Source organism: Lichenostomus cassidix, chromosome 23 (genome assembly GCF_008360975.1).
Source record: "Lichenostomus cassidix isolate B80296 chromosome 23, HeHo_3.0, whole genome shotgun sequence".
NCBI classification, from domain to species: Eukaryota; Metazoa; Chordata; class Aves; order Passeriformes; family Meliphagidae; genus Lichenostomus; species Lichenostomus cassidix.
In genome coordinates, this window is record NC_139503.1 from 4,024,982 (window position 1) to 4,045,556 (window position 20,575).

At 48.9% G+C, this 20,575-nt stretch overlaps 1 protein-coding gene across 1 annotated transcript; it reads right to left on the reverse strand.

The window, feature by feature from the left end:
* Positions 1 to 1,214: 1,214 nt before the first annotated feature.
* Positions 1,215 to 19,435, reverse strand: YTHDF2 (YTH N6-methyladenosine RNA binding protein F2). The gene is made up of 5 exons (XM_085081219.1): positions 19,161 to 19,435; positions 18,808 to 18,832; positions 18,420 to 18,499; positions 13,210 to 14,775; positions 1,215 to 2,154 (listed from the first exon to the last, which is right to left on the reverse strand). Exons 1-5 carry the CDS (start codon positions 19,185 to 19,187, stop codon positions 2,131 to 2,133), a joined length of 1,722 nt encoding a protein of 573 aa, XP_084937345.1. The 5' UTR covers positions 19,188 to 19,435; the 3' UTR covers positions 1,215 to 2,130.
* Between the last annotated feature and the right edge of the window lie 1,140 nt (positions 19,436 to 20,575).

Below are 20,575 nucleotides of genomic sequence, written 5' to 3' on the forward strand. Positions count from 1 at the left end.
TGTGAGGCTGCAAGTGCATGAGGGTCCATAGAGCTGTGAGTGCTGCACTTTCTAAGCTGCAAGGGGAAAGTGAAGGCCAGCGCTTACTTTTCGTTCCAGGAGCTTTGCTAGGGCAGCTGGACAGTAAGTTTTGAAGCTGGGCTCGGCCAGAGGGAAGGAATGTGATGGGACATGTAGCTCAGGAGACTGGGGTGGGATGGGGATGGGTGGGATGAAATGAGATGCAGTGGGAACAGATGGGATGGGATAGGTAGGAACCAGGTAGGATAGGGTGGGATGGATGGCATAGGGTAGGACGAGGATGGTGTAGAATGAGGTACAATGACATGAGACGACGAGACAGATGAGATATGGGTCATGTGAGGTGGATGGATAGCATATAGGATAGGATCTTGGGGAACAGAAGGAACCAATCCTTGGCTGTCACCAGCCCAGGTCCTGGCTGGGCCGTTCTGGGCTATAGGTTCAGGTTGGTGTTAAACCCAGCAGGTTTGGCAACAATTCCTGGTCCAGACAGATGAGTGGGTGGGGGATGTTGTTACTGTGGGGTCTGGAGCCCCACTCCTGGTTTTGTAAGGCTTTGGTGGGACTCAGCAATGGTGACAGGGGGCTGGACCTGTCCTGGGGTGACCTTGGGCTCTGCTGTCTACAAGCCAGGACTACCCACATCTCCTGGAGTCACCCTCTGTCCCAGTCAAGGTTCACTGTTTCATCCCCATCCTGCCCTGGCCACTCTCACAGCCCCAGGGATCCCACCAGGGGGATTGCCCTGAGCCCCTGCACCCTGTCCCTGTCCCCATGTCCCTGTGGTGTCACCTCCTGTGTGCCCCACAATGATGAGAGAAGAGGAAGAGGGAGAAGCAGGGGGAGGGTTTTTATTATTTTCTTGACAAGGAGCAGTTTGCCAGGGAAGATGATTTGGGCTGTGAGGTGTCTGCATTTCCCACACCTGGAAGGAGCTGAACCATCCCCAACTTACCCATGCTGGGAGCAAGGCCAGGTGAGCACTAGCCCTGGAGCCAGGCCACACTAGGGAGCCACAGTGACACCAAAGGGCGGGGAAGAGCCCCAGGATTGAGCTGGGGATGCCCAGCTGAGAGCAGCCTGCTTCAAACCCAAGGAGAGATCACCTCTCCACTCTGTTTTTCAGGTATTTTTCCAATAGTTGGAATCCAAGGAGCTGACAGCACGGGGAAGGGAGCAGGCAACAGCAATGATGCTCAACAGGATCTCACATTTATTATTGAGAAGTGATTAATGGTGAAAAGAAAGGCAACGCCCATTCCTCACTGGCTTAACAAGAAACTGAAACATAGTCACTACACATTTTACAATATTTCTTCCTTGGTTTGGTTTGTTTTGGGCTTTTTATTGTCCAAAATTCATTTTCCTGTAAACAAATAAAGTTTTTACCACTGTTCTCAGCTTTCAAAAAAATCAAATTCATCCAGACTTAATCTTTAAATCCATATAATGCACAAGAACGGAACATTTCTTAGGACTCCTAGTACTTGACTTTTGAATAACAAAGGGTCAGAGAAAAATGAACCACCTTTAAGACACAACCTCGTGGACAATTTTTTGTTTAATTCTTCTTAGGCCAAAACCCCGACTTCCTCATAGAATTCCTCCACTTCCAGGCCGGGGAAAGAAAGAAAAATAAAGTTACTCCACTTTGCATGGAGGATGTTACAATTCAGCGTTCCAAGTGCAAATGTCAAAACCAGGGAAAGAGGCGTGACAGGGTGGAAGGAGGGAAACGGTGGGATTTAAAAATTAGAGAAAAAAAAAAGGCATATGCCACTTATCGACTTGAAAAATCCAAAAACCATAGTAAAAAGACAAAAAACAAAGCGTATGCTCTGAAATCACAACCAAAGCCAAAAGAAAGGGGACAGGTTTTACCTCTACTCTACCTAGAAGGGATTTTTTTGTTGTTGTTTTCAGTCCTATGTCTTGTGATATTCCAATATTTTTTTTTTAACTGGAAGTTTGTAAAAGTCCTTTTGAAGTCAAAGGAATTAAGAAAAAGAAGTCCTAATTCTCTCTGGGATACTCTTGCTCCTTTCTCTCTCTGAAAGACAGCTGGGATGCAATCTCTGCTGCAGTCTGTGGGGGAGGAATGGCCTTTTACTTGACACGGCCTTGGCGTTCCTGCAATAGAAATAACAGATATTAGCTGAGCAGTTTTATTCACCGCTGTCAGATGTCAGCATTCCAAGACGTGGCTCTCCCATGAAGCCTGAGCCATGCAAGCAGAGGCAGGGAAGGACTATTGTTCTAGTCAAAAGTGGTGCTGCATCCAGTCATTGCAAGGATGTGACATTGCTGAGCTCCAACAGCTCCTCGTTCTCCTTTTCTTCTCATCCCAGGGGATTCACCACCTGCAGTGCTGGCTCTAGCTCTGGGGATTCTGACATCAGAAGGATGTGGAGCTGCTGGAGAGTCCAGAGGAGGCCATGGAAACACTCTGAGGGCTGGAGCCCCTCTGCTCTGGGCTGGGAGAGCTGGGGATGTTCATTTGGGGAAACCTCAGAGCTCCTGCCAGGGCCTAAAGTGGCTCCAAGAGAGCTGGAGAGGGACTTTGGACAGGGGCCTGGAGGGACAGGACAAGGAGAATGGCTTCCCAGTGCCAGGGGGCAGGGCTGGATGGGATATTGGGAAGAAACTCTTCCCCGTGGGGGTGGTGAGGCCCTGGCACAGGTTACCCAGAGCAGCTGTGGCTGCTCCATCCTTGGAATTGTCCAAAGCCAGGCTGGACATGGCTTGGAGCAGCCTGGTCTAGTGGAAGGTGTGCCTGCTTTGGAAGGAGATGGTCTTTAAACTCCCTCCCTGATACTACTTGATGGCGTCTCACACGAAAAACAAGAAGTTCACAGGCATTTCCCACTGACTGCTGCTACCACAGGATATATATATATATATATATATATATATATCCTCCAGCACTGCAGAATGCACAGCCCAAACATTTGCACCAGAGCAAAGAGGCAGCACAGCACCAAATACCCCCAGACACCAAGGGCTGCCACCCCCTCTGCTGCTCTCAGCACCCCATCTCTTCTGGGGTCTGTCTGGGTTTAATGGAGAAGCTCTCACAGAAGCAGGTCCAGGCTTCCCCAAAGGCTTATGAGGAGTTCAAAGCATCATCCCCAGACCGTAAGACATCACCTCAGAAATGAAACCTGTCAGCAGCCAGAGGGCCCTGAGCTGATGCTCCTCCCCAGCTCTGCCTCTTCCCTGAGCACAGGCAGGTCCCTGCAGTCTGGGCACGACAGGCACTGAGGGGCTCTGGCTCCCCCAGAGTGAGTCTATCAGCACCCAGCCAGTCCCACAGGTGCCAAGTCCATCCCACTTTCACAGCAAAGCCACACCTGCACAGGTACCCACAGCCACAGCAGGTCTTCCCTCTTCATTCAGAGAGGAGATGCTGTCAGGGCTCTGAATCTGATGCTTTGGTTCAGCTCAGGATGTTTCCCTGCCTATCAGCTGCTCTCCCTGGAGTTATATCCCCTGAAATAAGGGCATGAGAGTTCCCTGCCTGCTTCCCACAGTCCCATGCTAACCTGTGATGGGAGGCACCTTCCCATCCATCCTGGCAGCTCACCACCTCTGCCACAAGCACACAACCCCATCCTTTGCCACTGCTAAATCCAGGGAGAGCCTGTCCCCACGCAGCTTCAATCCTGGGACAACAGCAAGTGTAGCCATACATCCTCAGAAACCTTCCCAAAAAGGGAAGCCTGGCTTCCAGCTCAGAACACCACCACTGGCTTTGGCCTCTCAGCCACACACCCAGTGAGGCTTCACCTCCAACTCCCCTGCAGGAGCTGGATGCAAGGTGAGCCCAGCGAGATCCTCTGCTGTCTTCTGGGGACAGGGATCAGAACAAGGCACAGGTTCTCATCAAGAACAGCTACCCAGCATAAGTCGATTTAATTCCCCTCCTTTCTTATAACTCTGCACAAGTTTTTGCAGGTGCTTTCATTGCCAAAAATGCCACTGCACCGCAGCAAAATCCAACTGTCAGAGTGGGAAGCAGAGCCAGGCCTGAACACAACAAGCACTGCAGGGAGAGCCACAAATCCAAAGGAAAGTGCCAAGCCCTGTTCCTGGCTCAGCAGCCAGCATGTTCTGTTTCACAGGGACAGATGGCAACGTGACGCATTCCTTCGGGAAGCAGCTGCAATGCCTGATCTAATGCAGCCACTTCCCAAATGCAGACAAGGGATAAGCTGGCTGCCAGGATCAATCACCTCCTGTGCATCTCCAGGGCCACTGTCCTGGGCTGGCACAGTGGCCACGAGTCCTGCTGCACACCTCACCCTGTTAGCTGAGCAGCTGCACCCTGATCAATCACCTCTTTTTGCTGAGAAGGTGATGCTGCTCCCAAGGCCTGCGTGCAGCTAACAAGGAGACAACCCCAGGGAAAAACCCACCTTAAATACCAGTGTGCCAGAACAGAGGATAGAGCAGATGTCCCCATGTCCCCAAGCTAGAGAGGGGACCACATGAGCATCTTCACTTCAGACCTGCTGTAAGCCTGGACTGGGGAAGGGGGTCCCCAAAAGGTCCCCATTCCCTTCCATCAAGGGAGCAAGCCAGAGGGGAATGGAGGGAAGGTGGCTGGATATGGAAGGAGGTGGATCCCTGATCCAAAACCACAGAATTAGACTGGTTTGGGTTAGAAGGAACCTTAACACACTCCCCCCCCCCCAGCTCTCATTGATCAAGCACCTCAAAAGCCCCAGGATGTTGCACTTTGCTGTTTGATGCAATCCCAGCCAATCAACCCAGTGGGATTTCCATGTGCCTGTGTCTCCAAGGCAAACATCTTAGATCACTGCCCCAGAAATCAGGAGTGACAGCAACTCATGGCCTTCCCAGCAGGATCTGCTCAAGGAACAGACACAGCACAAATGATGGATGATGCATCACTTGTATATTATGCTCCACAAGCAGTCCTGAGTCCCAGTATTTACAAACCAAACATGACTTTTCCCATTGTTGGCAATATAAAGCTAGCAGGGTTACAAAAAAAGGTACATCCTAGTCTAGAAAAGGGGATAAAAATCAGGGAGTGATCTGGTTATAGCCTGACACTTTCATCCTACCTCCCTTCACTTAATTGGGCTCAGTACCAAGGAAGACAGGAGATAATGGAAATAAAAGTGATTCTTCATCAGAGCAGGAAAAGCCTTTTGTTCTACAGATCAAAATCTAACAGAGCAAACCCAAATATCCACAAAACCCTAAACAAGGCAAACTCACATCACTAAAAAAGCAGAATCCAAAGAGAGACACATGGCCTTGGACACTTTCCATGTCAGAGCAACCAGCCTGGGACAAGAAGGACATGAAAACAGCCAAGGCTTTTCCTCAGCGAGGGGTTTACACAAGGTAGTCTGAGCTATCAGATATCCTCAGACACACTGCTGCTCCCCAGAATCTTTCCAGACACCTTTTAAAACTGATGCAATCAACTGCAAAGAACAGACCTCTTCTTGCTTACACATCACATTTCATTGCCTGAATAAAGCAGCCCAATTCCCATAAACATTTAAAATTACTCTCCCATAGGGACTCTTGTCCCACAGGGCAGGAAACAAAGGTGAAAAGCTGAGAACATACATTAATATGTGGAATTTGTAGTGTCATATATTCATAAACCATCTAGAAACAGGAGTGAATAACAGTGACCAAGTTTAGTGATGATATTAAGCTATTCATGGTAATAAAAACAGCAGTTGAGTAAGTGGAGGACTTTGCAAGAAAAAGCTGCTAAATTTTACAGGACACTTGGTCTACCTAGTTGAGAAAAACTAAACTATGCATGTGGGAAAAATCTCTACCCTAATTCCAAGATTATGGGCTCCAAACTGACCATCAACCATGGGAAACACAATCTGTAACTCCAGGAAATTGTCTACCCTGAAGAAATGCAAACATAACCCTGAACAAAACACACCCCTGTGCTGTTACACAAACCCAGACAGGATCTACCCTGAGCAGAGTGCAGCTCTGCTCCTCTCCACCTCCACCAGGGAGAACTGGAAAAGGGTTAAAGAAAAACAGGAATGAGCAAGGGATAGAAGCATTTCCATCTGCAGAGCCACTGTGCTCTAGCTCTCTGGCCTGGATGACTGGAAAAGCAGAGCAGGCACAGAGAAGAACGTGAAATAATTGCTCACCACCTTTTCTCACACAGAGCAAGGGGGAATCATGAGCCAGACTCAAAGCAAACCAAAAGGACACATTTCCCCAAACAACACATAATTAAACTGAAGAACTTGGGATCCTGTGGATGCTCAAGGAGTGCATCAAGATCTTGGAGAGAAAAATCATGAACTGATAAAGATACATCCTTGGGGTTATAGAAATTCCCAAGCCACATATTGATCAAGAGAAGGAAAACCCTCAGAGATGGATCAGTGCCTGCACTGTCCTTACAGGTGTTTGCTCTCACCTATGTTATCACCAGCTGAACACAGGGCTTTTTACCTGGAAACAGACAGCAGGGATGCCCAAGCAATGTCTCTCTCTGTGCCAGCAGACCTGCAGCTCCATGAGACACACACAGGCTTTTATCTGACCTACTGCAGTTGTCCTGGTATTTGAGGTTTAAACACCACCTCCATCCCAAGCAAGACAGAAGAGACACTTCATGTTACAAGAAAAACACACCACAATATTCTGTATTATGAGAGGACAAGAGGAGATCTATTTGCCTGCTTCTGTCAGCCATGAAGAGCTGAATTCACAGGCTCAAGTAAAGGAGCCAACACTCCATATAGTGTGTCCTGTCATTTTACAGCCACTTGAAAGGGAACACAAAGCCACATTCACTGGAACACAGTTTTGTATTTCATCTTTTTTCTTCTTTTTTTTTCCTTCTCCAAGTGTATCAAGAACACAGCTCTGGAATCAGCTGAACTCCAAATCAGGCTGCAACAGCCAAAAGGCTGATGATTAGGGGTTCATGATTTCCTTAATTTTGAGATGATGATGGGAAATTCTCTGAAGGTGTTTTACAGGAGATGGTGCCACAAATAACAGCTGAGATGGAGAGAATAGAGTCTTCCCCCAGTGTGCTCAGATAGAGGGAAGGAAACTAAAGAGTGTGGTTTCCTTTTCCCCCCAAGATCAGAAACAAAATACAAGAGTTTTAGGTAGATTTTTGTCTAAGTCTTCCAAACTGGGATTACATTACAATAGCCACACAAAAAAGCAGCTCAGCATTGTGCTTTTAAGGAAAAAAAAATCCTAACTAAAAAGAACCAGGAATTTCCAAGTTCTTGCACAAACCCCAAAAGGTTCACTATTAACTGCTCAAACACACTGTTACATGACTTGTATGTCAATTAAAAAGGCTCAAACTGGGCACTAGTCACTGGAAGGAGCTACAAACAACTCTCTATCCCAGGCATCAGTTGGGATAATGACCACCCTTGTTTAACAGGGACTTCCCTAGGAGCTGCTATGGTAGAGCAGGGTGCTGGCTCTGCTCAGGCTGCCAAACCTCCAGTGGTTTGCACCACTAAGGAATTAAGTCATTAACTGACAAAGCCATAAGACAGCACAATTACTACCATGTACAAACCAGAACATGCAGGAAAATGAGAGGACTAATCGTGGTGAGAATGACCACACAGCACAGAACAAGGAGCTTCGTGAACCTGAGACTGAAAAGAAGAAAGGAGCTTCCTTCAGGCAAAAAGCTGGTGCAGAATTACAGTTTCAGCAAGAACAAGGAAGGAACATTGTGCATGGAGCTGTTCTTGATGGACTGCCCACGTATCAATGCACTTCAACAGTTTGCTTGGGATCCTAATCGGCTTTCAGCAATGTCTTGTGACCCACTGTACTTCTGCACTAGGGAAAATCCAGGGAACTGAACCAGACTGCACCCTGGGGGTTTTACTGAATTAAACAGCTGGCAAAGAGTTCTGCTGGGAAGATAAGTACTTTTTCTGGAGAAGCAGCTGTTAATAAAATAACCTGAAACACAACACCTGTGTCAGTAGCTCTTAACCTCAGTGCCAGCAAGTTATCCAGAACTCTTGGGGGAAAGAAAAGGAGGGAAAGAAAACAAAGCAGTCCCTGCTGCTGACACCCTACACACTCCCTTCTGCATTCCAAGCCCTCCACGGTGTTTCTAGGGAATTTGCCAGGATGCAATTTATCACAGAATCACAGACTGGTTTGGGTTGGAAGGGACCTGAAAGCTCATCCCATTCCACCCCTGCCATGGCAGGGACACCTTCCACTGTCTCAGGCTGCTCCAAGCCCTGTCCAGCCTGGCCTTGGACATTTCCAGGGATCCAGGGGCAGCCACAGCTTCTCTGAGCAACCCCTGCCAGGGCCTCACCACCCGCACAGAAATTAATTTCTCCCTAACATCTAATCTAAATCTATCCTCCTTCAGTTTAAGGTCATTCCCCCATTTTAACTCATCTGCTGGGGGGAAAAAAATTGTTGGTTTTTTTTTAATTTAAGACATTCATTTGAAGTCATTAACGTGTTTGTAATCAATTCAATTAACATATTTATAAGAACAATTAGTTCAGGGTATTCTGCAGCTCAGAGCTGAAACCACCCAGTCAAGATAACCTAGCAAAAATCCGTGAGTGTTTTTAAGGGCTGGCTAAAAAATGTCATAAGCACAAAGTATTCCTTACAAACAGCCAGTGACAAGCCACTGGAATAAGCAGGATGGTTTGTTTCCTCCATTCCTGGACAAATACACAAGCATGGACACAGATCTACAGGATTCAAACAGCCTGGAAATAAACTGAAACCATGTGCATTACTGAACAGCACAGCAGAAATTCTGTCCTGGTGCATCAATCAATTAATTTCACTATGGCCAGGATTTGGAGCAGAAAATAGCAAACAGCCCTGGGATCACCAAATGAAAGGAACTGTGTGAGTGGAAGGAGTGTTCCCTTGCTGCCACAGGGAACAGTTGGCTTTGCCTGGATGTAGAACATCCAGGAATTGAATCTTAAAGTCACAAGTACTGTCCTGTGGAATATGGTAAAGCCAAAGCAAATGCAAAGTGCTGGTCCACCCTATTGGGAATATTCTCTCTCCTCCCCTCTAAGATTACAAATTGGGAAGAAAAAAGAAGTTTGTAAAATCCATCAGAAAGCATTCATGTATTCCAGTGACTGTGAAATAGCCTGCCCATTTCAAACAGCCTCATACAACACCCCTCAGTTTTCCCTCAAATCACATGTTCCAAGGAGGCAGTGCCACTTGCCACTATTAATACTCCTTTAACCAGCAGACAGCATCAGCTGAGGCACAAAAGAGAAATAACAGATCCATTCTGGTCAATCCCAGGCTGATCCTCAGCTTGACAAACCCCATCAAAGCCCATCCCACCCTGAACAGCTCAGCCTGACTCAACACTCGTAGTCCCAATGCAAAGTGTCTCTCCTCAGCTGCAAACCTGACCACTGAGCACTCTGCACAGGACTGGTTTTCACGAGATAGCCTTCCTAAAATCCCTGGAACCTGTGAGTAGCCAAATATCTCACGCCTGGGCAGGCAGAAAGAACCAAAACAAACTTCCCTTAATGTTTCCACTGATTGCATTTCCACAAAACAGAAGCTGTCCACCTTTCACACCAAGCAGATCATTAGGGGAGATCTTTACACCAAGGTCACTGCAGCATTCCTAGAAATCCAAGTGCATGACCAGGGGCAGGGATTTCTGTTGTTGTTTTGGTTGTTCAAAGCAAAGATAAAGTAATTCTTACACGGAAGTCAGTGACAAGCTCTACTGTAAAAGCAGCTGTTCTGGGTTTCAAGACTGCTCTGGGCAGAATTGCACTTTGAGTCAGCTTCACCATTTTGGGTCAGGAGAACATACAAACCTTTTAAAAAATCGGATTAGTAGAGAAAAGCAAGACATGGAAAAGGAATGGGGATTAGCTCTGGAGGAACAGGATGGGCACAGGCAACAGGAAAGGAAAAGAAAGAGAATTATTTCAGTGTTTTCAACACTGAACTACCCACTCCTGTCCCTCCAGTGGACAATGGAAACAGCACAAACACTATACATTTTTCAGATAATTTCTCAGATCTGCTTAAGGGAATTCTGAAGAAGTGACTAACAGTGAGAAGTGTAAAAGAATAGTCAAGAGTTTCCAGACTTTCACAAGAGCTCACCCATCTGCTCAGGCAGCAAGCAGGAATCAAACTGCAAATGAGACAAAGGTTTGGGCAAGTTCAAGCCAAGTGAAACAATTTCAGCTTGGGAGAAGTTCAAAACAAGCCAAACCTCGAGACATCCAAGCTTCAAGGAACAGCATTGCAAAGCATTAACATCTCACACTGTGGGAGAGACAAAGAGCTGGGAGCAATGGGATTTCCCCAGCACAAAAAGCAGGCAGGGAGCTGCTGTAAGAGCAGCATTTTAACTTTCCAGTGCTTCAACCCTGATTCCTCATACATTTTTTTTATCTCAAGTGATTACCTGAGATGCTTAAAGCAGACAGAGCATGGTTTGTGCTTTTTGGCACCTCTAGTCCCATGGTAAGAATTACTCCAAGAAAAAACAAAATGCTCCTTCAGCAAAAATAACTGGGCCTCAGTGATACCATGAAAGAGCAGATACAGAAACCTTCAACTCGTTCCAGGCTGCCTCAGGGAGTGACTGAGGAGGTAAAACTGTTACTGCAAGAAGGACCAAGGCACAGAGTCACTTCCTCCATGCCGGATGTCACAGGGGCCTGGAGCATGAAACACAGGGTGAGTAAATGGCAAAGAGCAAACATCGACTGGATCTACACAACTACCTTCTCAGCTGTGAATTCCAGAGACCTATGACTAAGTTCCTTTGCAAAGAAAGAACACTTTCCTAATCAACTGCTGCTGCATCCAGTGGAACATGATTCAGAAAGGCAGGCTGGTGCTCCAACCACTGCTGCTCCAACTCTCTACATCAGCATGTCTCAAGAAGAGAAGCAAGCAGGGGAGGAGACTTCAAAATGCTACTGGGAAGATGAATAAAGATGCTTTACAGCTTTAACAAAATTGCTAAGCCTCATTTCTAGTATATTCCAGCTTTTCAGACTTTACACAGCAAACATAGCAGCTTTCCAGAAGAGTCCATGGTTCTGTCTGCTTTTCCCAAAGCCTTCTCCTGTTTTTCCTCTTTCTTCTGCTTACTTGTACTTAGTATTAACTCTTCTCATCCATCCATCCACCCCTAACCTGTCCTTCAGGAGCATTTTCCCCTCTCCCCTGCATTCTCCCTCTGTGCCAAGGTCCAACCCTCTAACACTGCAAACTGTTGCTCCCTGAAGTCAGATCTGGAGGGTATCACAGAATCCCATAGTGATTTCAGTTGGAAAGCACCTTACAGATGATCCTATTCCACCCCCGGCAGGCACACCTTCCACTAGGTTATTCCAAGCCCCATTCGACCTGGCCTAGAACACTTCCAGGGATTCAGGAGCAGCCACAACTTCTCTGGGAATCTGTGCCAGGGCATCCCCAACCTCACAGGGAAGATAAAGGCTGGATAACAATTGAAGCAATTTTCAGATGTGAAATCACACAAAGCTATCAGGTCCTCATAGAATACCAGTTTACACCTTCACACCTTGCCATTTATTATTCCTCCCTTACAGACTTTCTGCAAGCACTGCAAGTGCTGATTATCAGTTGCAAAACATGACCACCTTTGTGCTCAAGCATTATTATTTATACAATGCTCCATGTAAAATATATATAAAAAATTAAAAACTGCATTCACTGTCACAGTGAGCAGCTGCAGCTCCTGATTTTGTTCTTCGAGTCTTGGGTGAAAAATTCCCCATTGCTGAAACTAAAAAGATCATCAGGAAACTTGGCAAACTCCCAGCCAGCTGTGCTAATGCTAATTTGTAATTATCATTTTGATCAAACATAAGCCAGACCCACACTGAGGGGAAGGGCAGCCCCAGGTGACTTCACTACAGCTGAACCCAAGTAAGATTCAAAGCCCACTGGTTATTGAATCTGGGGCAGGATTTTCAATTAATGAATCGTTAAGGAGTAGATGATGACAGCAGGCTTTGAGAGCAGCATCCAGAGCAGCTGCAAGGCAAGTGGTGAGCTCAGCTCATGTGCCACACTGCTGGCAGTGCCATGCAGGTGACAGCCCACCACGGCCCCAAAGAGAGCCACAAGGAACACAAGGACCCCATCCGTGTGCACTGCAGACAAGACAAGTAGTCACAGACTTCAAGCACTGTGAGGGAGATTTACGTTGGGCATTAGACAAAGCCTCCTTACAGGAAGGATAATTAAGTAGAGGGATAGACTGCCTGGGGAGGGACAGGAACTGCTGTTCCTGGAGGTTTAAAAACTGGAGGGAGACATCTGTCATGCCGGCTCTGGTTTCTTACAACTTCCCAAACCCTCTGCTGGTCTCCAGCTTCAAACTGCTCCAATCCAGGAGCTGATAATGGCACAGAAATATATTCTGTTTACATCACAGCACTCGGGGAAGGCTGAGATTCAGAGTAACCAACATACAGTCGATCATAGGCAGGGCCCAGGCAAGGCTCCTCACCCTGCTCGGCTAGGTGTTGACACCAATTTCATAGAAACATGGAACGGTTTGGGTTGGAAGGGATGTTAAAGATCATCTAATTCCAACTCCCTGCCATGGGCAGGGACACCTCCCACTATCCCAGGCTGCTCCAAGTCCCATGCAGCCTGGCCCTGAACACTTCCAGGGATGGGGACCCACAGCTTCTCTGGGCAACCCGTGCCAGGGCCTCACCGCCCTCATAGGAAACAATTTTTTCCTAATATCCAACCTAAACCTACTCTCCCAATTTGAAGCTATTCCCCCTTATCCTGTCTCTCCAGGCTCTTGTAAATAGTCTCTCTCCATCTTTCCTGCGGGCTCCCACCAGACACTGGAAGAAGGTCACCCCAAAGCCTTCTCTTCTCCAGGCTGAACATTTTCAGTTCTCTCATCCTTTCCTCATAGGAGAGATGCTCCATTCCTCTCATCACCTTGGTGGCTTCTCTGGACATGTCCCCCCACCCAAAAGAGGGGCTACCATTTGGGTGTGGGTTCCAGGTATGAGCAGGCAGGTAGCCAAAAGGCAGCCTAAAGCCCACACCCTGGATTTTGTCCAATGCAAGGCAGCCCCCATCACCTCTTGCCCCGCAGAACTCAGACAAGACCCACGAGCACGTTACCTTTTTAACATTTTCCTCCTCCTCTTGGCGTTTCTCATAGTGTGAGAAGTCATCAAAGATGGAGGTGGTGTGCTTGTAGGTGGCAATGATTTTCAACACCTGCTTAGCCTTTTCCAGAGGCACCTCCTGAGTGTCCCTGGAGTTGGTCACTGGTTTATTCTCGTTGTTCTCTAGGCGGATGTGTCGCAGCTGGCTGTTGGGAACGTCCTTCACAAAAATCCACCTGACATCAAAACGTCCCTTCCATTTGTCCTGGGACCACACACCTGCACAGGTGTTATAGTCCACAGCAGATTTCATTTCTGCTACACCGCAGAAGTGACCACTACCGTTGACACTGAACAGTAAGTACACAGGGCCCTTCCCATTCATGGAGCGATAGGCTGCATCCAGTCTCTTGTTGCCATGCTCCGTACTGCACCAGATGTTGTATTTAATGGAACGGTGGATATCGTCCTCAGAGTAACTCTTAATGATGAAAACCCGCCCATGCTTCGGGTTCCAGTCAAAATCCTTGGGGTTGTAGTTGTTGACGGATCTCAACTTCTCCAAGACCGGGTGCGGCTCTGAAGGAGAACCAGAACTGGCCTGAGCCTGTCCCACTCCGTTACCGTCCACTCCGTTCTGGCCAAAGCCGTTGCCACGATTCCGAGGGGCAACCCAGCGGGTGGGCTGTGCTGGTGGCACAGACAGCGGGGCTGGCGGCGGCAGTGCCTGCGGCTGCTGCCCACCCGGAGCCTGGGCCACTGGAGGGCTACTATTGATCTGCTGGCCCACAGGCTGTGGGGACACCTGTGCTGGCTGCTGAGCAAGGTTCTGAACCAAGGCCTGCGACGGGGCTTTTGCCACGGGCCCTTTGTTATCCCAAGTTCCGATATCCATGTTGTGTTTTATGGGAGGCGGCGGAAGACTCGACCCCGCAATGCCGTTCTTGGTCTTCAGCTTGGGCTGCTGCTTGGCGGGTTTGCTGGCGATGTCAGCCCACGAGGTCGGCTTCGGAGGTGCGATCGTCGCCGGAGGCAAACTGTTGGACGTCACGATGTTACTGGTGATGGATCCACTCCCCACAGCTGAGCCCACGACTTTCGGGACGCTGTTGGCCACGTCTGTGCTGCCCAGCTTGAGGGCTGCCATGCCCTGGTCGATGGTGTTCATGCCAGGAGCCTTGTTGAGAGTCTCGCTGGCAAAGGCCGACTGCCCATCGATCATTGCCCCTCCCAGTGAGCTGGGGGCGTAGGCGTAGTTGCTGCTGTAGCCAGAGCTTTGAGTGGATTGTCCCTGAGAACTGTTATTCCCCCAAGCTGAAAAGTCAATCCCGCTGGGAAAGAAGTTAAAGCCGTGCTGCCCGAGGAAGGGAGTGCTGCCAAGGGCCCCTGGCTGCCCGAACATGGCGTCAGGGAGGAAGTGAGGCTCCCCGTTGCTCAGCTGTCCATAGGAGGTCAGGTAGGGCATGGGGGGATCTCCCCCCGTGGACCAGGCAGCTTCGCCTAAGGAGTAGGAGAATCCAATGGAGGGACTGAAGTAGTTTGGTAAGTAGGAATCAGACATTGCAGTGTATGCATTATTCTGAAAGAAAAACCACAAAAACATGAGCACTGAATTGTTAGGAGGAGTTGAACCAATTTTAAGAGACCAGGAATAAAGGCGGTGTAGACTTCCCGTGCCCCACCCCGCCCTACCTTCGGGCTGGGCAGATAAACAGGCCCAGCCTTGAACACCGCCATTGTTACAAGGGCTCTAAAATCTGTTCCACTGCCAGAAAGGTTAAAGACAAAGCTTCCCACCCCAGGACAGGAGCATGTGGTGTTCCTGATGTATGGTGTGGGACTGGACACTAGGAAGCCCCGGAGCTCCTGCTCAGGCTTTAAAAGCCAGTATCTTACCTTGCATCCAAATATCATCTTCTGCTTGTAGCTACTCCCAACAAAGGTTTCTCCTGCCTGTATAACATACTTATCCCTTATTACAGCGCTCCAGGGAGGATTTGGGGAAAGGATGCAGAGAGAAGGGGAATAAGAAGGAGAAGGATCCACTGAAAGCACACGGTGAAAATCATGAGTGTTCCTGAATGCCTTCCTTAAACTCACTAGCCATGAAAACAGCTTTATTCCTATGACTAAAAAGTTCCACACTTCATAATATTTAAAGAAATTGCAAACAAACGGGGATTTAAAGCCTATTCCTCAAAACACAAACTGCTTCAGTGCTGTGGGCACATACTAAAAATTACCTGAAAATGGGAAGCAATCAATAGGAGCCTTTTACAGCACAGTGACAGCACAAGCAGGTTTCAAATCCAGAGGAAAAAAACTGGCTCCATGCCTTGGTCTCCCTTTTAACACCCAAGTAGCCTTTAGGTTACAAAAACAAATGCCTAATTTGATAATTAGGGAAGTCTCAGACATCCCCAAGATTTGCTTACATGAAAAACATCTGTCATTTCCCATTCAAACCCAGGTTCCCCCCGGGGAGCAGTTCCAGCCCTGCTAATGGACATTACCCTCAGTAATTTGAACCTGTGAGCAGCAGCCTCGTGCTGCCCAGCCCCTGACACGCCAGCCTAATGCAGATGAGATCAAAGGCAGGTTCAGTTCCCAGCTAAAAGCTTGGCTTGCAGCAGGCTCTGCTCCATTTTTCATTGAATCATGTATTCACGTGCCAAGCACGGCTCCCGGAGGACTTCATGCCATGGTGAAATTCTAGGGAGTCTCTCAAGATGGCTCTGGCACCCTCCAGAAATAGCTGCTTTGCTACTCCACCTTCCACTGACTTACAGGACAGCAACAGGTTTGGGGCTAAACAAGCCCCAACTTTACAGAAATTAATAGGAATTATTTAATATCATGTGTTCAGAGACAAGATTCCTGTACTTCCTGAAAATTCACAGAGATTCTCTCTCCAGCCTTTGTTTTCACAAAGGGCCCCCAAAAGCAAAACAGTAATGAAATTCACTCTCATCCAGGGTTTTACTAATTGAGGAACTCAGTCTGGCTAAACCCAGGGCTCAATCTGTCCAAAAGCACTCTTGCTGACACTAATTTGTAAGAAAAAATCAAAGAACTTAAGATCTCCTATTACTATGTTGAACCAGCAAAGTCTCTTCGTAAATTAATCCCCTCAATGATAGGAGTAACATTTTCCCTCCTAAACTCATCTTTAAAGGAACAGGAACATGCTGGCCCATCCCAGAAGCTGAGGCAGAGCCATTTCCTGTCCACAGGAGCACTCAAAACACCTCACTATCAGATTAAAGTCTTTCCTCTTGTCATCTCAGAAGATTTTTCCATGTGTCATTATGTTCAATTTCCGAAATATTTAACAGAGTGAGTATTAAGTGTATTCTGAGAGAGCCTTAGTGTTGCTGTCGAGCATTTGGTTTTTGAAGGGTTGAAAAATCATTTACTGTGTATCTGAGCTCTAAAATACACAGTAACCTCGTGGGAACTGACAAGTAACAGTCACACCTGACAGAGCAGGTGGGGAATAAGGAGCAGTGAAACTTTACAACATGCTTACCTCACGGGTGTGTGGAGAGCTTGGAAAGCAACTCCAAAATTCATCTAATTCAATTATTCAGAGCAGTTTCTGTATCTCCCTTTCCCATCTCCAGCAAAGAGGTGCACCCCTGGATACTGATGTATTTTTGTCTCCCTCCACACCCAGCTCTGAAGGTTTTGGATTCTATTTTATAAAATATAGACCAGCAGCACAGCATGGTGAGGAGTTGAGATAAGAGTCACTCAAAGGTTCCACACAAGTTAACTTCGTGGCTTCACCTTGCTCCTGCTCAGTTTCTGCCTCCCAAGACACATCAAATCACTTATTTTTAAAATGTATTTTCACCAGCCTGAGACACACTGAAAGAAATTAAAGATCCAAAAATACTTCATCAAACGTGCAAAATAGAATAAAATACTGTGTTGCTTCAAAACTAGAGTAACTGTCTCTGTCTTTAGGAAACTTATCTAAAACTGCAGTTTGTAGGAAATACCTCCACACTGAGAAGCAAGCTAGAAATTCGGGATGTTGATAACTGAGATAGAAACAGCATCAAATGACAGGTACTAGGAAAGTAGCTGGTTTTATTCAAGACTTGAAAAAGTAATAACATTCTCTCACCCTATAAAGCTGAATTTAGGCTTGTAACTTTTGGGGGGGCTGAATGCAGCAAGTTGTCTTGATGGACAGGCTGAATTCTGAAGACTGCGAACAGCTGACATGCCAAAAAATACTTATCCTCAGATCTTTAGTACAAGCTAGGAAAACACTTGTTGAAAATTTAACTGAGACAGAAACTTGTTGCTGTGCTCCAATAAAACATGCATCACGTTTACATGAGAAAAATAACCTACAGACTAGTAAAAATAAGCAAAAGTACACAAAGGGGAAACCAGAACAGCTTATTTTTACTGATCACAACTGGGAAGAGAAGCCAAGAGAATAAACTGACTGCTCCAATGCTACTACAGATGTTTATCTATGGTACTCACTTGTACATCTAATCAGCTGAACTCCATCTGTTCTGTGTCACTCCCCTGCAGCTCATTAAGGAAAACAAACAAACACCAGTTAACAGTGGAGTTAATCTAGGAGAAAGTGAAGAGGGAAAGAAGCTGCAAGTTTGACTTCTAGAATCTCGTCACAAAACTCTCTGGCTCAACTTGTAACCAAAGCTCTCAGGAAATCGAAACACTTGTGTCACATGTGGCCTCTGGGTTTTTAGATTTTTTTTCCTCTGAAAAACACAGAAATCCCCCTGACAGGTATCATCAGTTTGCTCGGTGCAGAGACAAGAGTGTTGATCTGATCCTCCAAAAGCAAAGCAGCCTCATGTGAAGCAACTTCACAACCCAACTCAGCACATCTCTGTGGTGTAAGGAACCAGAAACCAACACAGTAAAACTGAAAGAGCAGAAATGGTGACTCCAAGACAGTCACAGTGGAAAAAAAAGAGCTGGACACCAACGCTAGGAAGTTCTCACAGACTCAGAAAGTTGCTAATAATCTTCCTACCTCACCCACCACAATCTAAGGGCAACCAACGCTTTCTACAAGCAGAAACGCAGGTGTAGGATGGGATTATAAGGTAAGGCAAACATCAAAAGGCAATCAGTGGAGATGGGGAACACAAAAGGAAGCCAAATTCCCCTCCCTTGGAGCAGCAGAAAACCACCAGACTGCTGGAGCTCCTGCCTGCAGCAGGTACTCACCGGGCGGGCTTGGGGACTCAGGTAGGGCTCAAAGTCATCGTCATTCAACCCATCCTTCTGGTGCACAGAGCCGTTTTGCACTGAGAAGAGATACGCAACGTTAGAAAAACCTATGCAATGAACTCCCGTAATTATCAGCTTAAAGTATTTAAAGCCAAACCCTGTACTATAACGAACTTCTGCCAATTCTAACACACCACGCTCAGCCCACGGCACACAGACGCTTCCCCACCGCACACACATCACCTGCAAACTTTCCCCAGCACAGCAGCCAGGCCTGGCCGCGGGGTCTATTTCCCTCCCGGCAGGTTTTGGGGACACCCTCCCTCTCCCGGCAGTGGGATCCTCCCGCTCCCAGCCGGGCCCGCCCGGCCCTCCAGCATCTCACCTTTGTTGCCTTGGCCCTTGGGTCTCTGGCGCGACGGCGGCGACGTAGGGAAAGAAAGAGGGAGAGTGGTGAGTCAGGGGGACAGAGCCGGCCCGCCGGGGGAAACAGAGCCGGCCCGGCGGGGGAAGCCAGGGCCCAGCGGGGACAAACCCGGGAGCGGGCAGAGCCGTGCCGGCGGGGTCGAGCCCTGCGGGGACAGGCCTGGCCCGGCCGCATCACAATGGAGCGCGGCCCTGCGACGGGAGAGCAGGGAGGCCGCAGCCGCCGCCCGGCCCGGGGCGCAACCCCCGTTAGGCCCAGAGCCGCGGCCTCGCCCGGCGGGGCCGCCCCAGCATCGGCGGGGGGACTCCTACCTGCTCCAGGAGGCTGCTGGCCGACATGGCTCCGCGGCGGGGCTGCAGGCGGGGCGGGGCGGGGCGGGAGGCGGCGGCGCTTTGTCCGGACCCGGCGGGCTCGGGGCGGCCCTGGCGGACTCGGGGCGGCCGCCGGCGAAGCGGGGCGGGGGGACGCTCTATCTCACCCCCCACCCCCGGCCGCGCGTCTCTATGGCCCGGGCCCGCCGCCTCGCGCTCCCCCCGCCCGGTCACGCGGCACCGCGCGCGCCCAGGCACAATGGCGGGAAATGAGGGGGGGCGGGGCGCGGTGCATGCCGGGACGGCGGAGGACCGGAACGCGGGGGGGAGCAGCGCCCCCGCTCGGCTGGAAGTGGGAGAGCTCTTAAAGGGCCAGGCGGCCCCGCTGCGGTTTTAGGGCAAAAAATGGCAAATTCGGGGCCCGCCTGCGCGCTCAGCCCAACCTCATTCTGTCGCGCCACGACATTTTATCTCCCCCCAGCCCAGCACTCCAGGGTGTGGAGGACCCAGGGGACATCGCAGTCCTCTGGGACCCCCACCCAGGTCAGGGGGGCTCCCTGGTGTTGAGTACAGCGAGTGGGGAGCTCAGATTCATTCCCGTTCCCAGCCAAGCGACGGGAACAACTCCAGCAGGGACCTGACAGGATCTGCTGTAAGCCTGGACTGGGGAAGGGGGTCCCCAAAAGGTCCCCATTCCCTTCCAGTCAAGGGAGCAAGGCAGAGGGGAATGGAGGGAAGGTGGCTGGATGTGGAAGGAGGTGGATCCCTGATCCAAAACCACAGAACCAACTGGCAGGGGTTGGAAGGGACCTGAAAGCTCATTGTGCTTCAAGCCCTGCCATGGGCAGGCTTATCTTCCACTAGACCAGGTTCTTCCAAGCCCCGTTCAACCCGACCTTGGACACTTCCAGGGATGGGGCAGCCACAGCTTCTCTGGGCAGCCAGGGCCTCACCACCCTCACAGGGAAGAATTCTTCCTTATAATCCCATCTATCCCTGCCCTCTGGCACTAGGAAACCATTCCTGCTTGTCCTGTCCCTCCAAACCAGTGTCCAAAGTCCTTCTCCAGCTCTCTCAGAGACCCTTCAGGCATTGGAAAAGCCTCTGAGTTCCCGCTGGAGCCTTCTCTTCTCCAGCCTGAGCATGGGATCTGGCTCTCACAGGTCTTCCCATCTCCACCCCAAGCCAGGAAACACTTCCCAGAGGCCAGGGTCAGAGCAGCAGCAACCACCCCCACAAACTGGGGTTATCCCTGCCCATCCCACACTGTCCCCAAGGTGATGGAGGCACCACCTTTCACTTCTCCATGAAAAACCCATCGGAGCTTAATTCCGTTTTTCCTTTTAATGCAAAAAAATAGCCAAACACATCTTCCTGCCCTCCCCCACCCTCCCCAGGTGTGTTTTCCTTTGCTG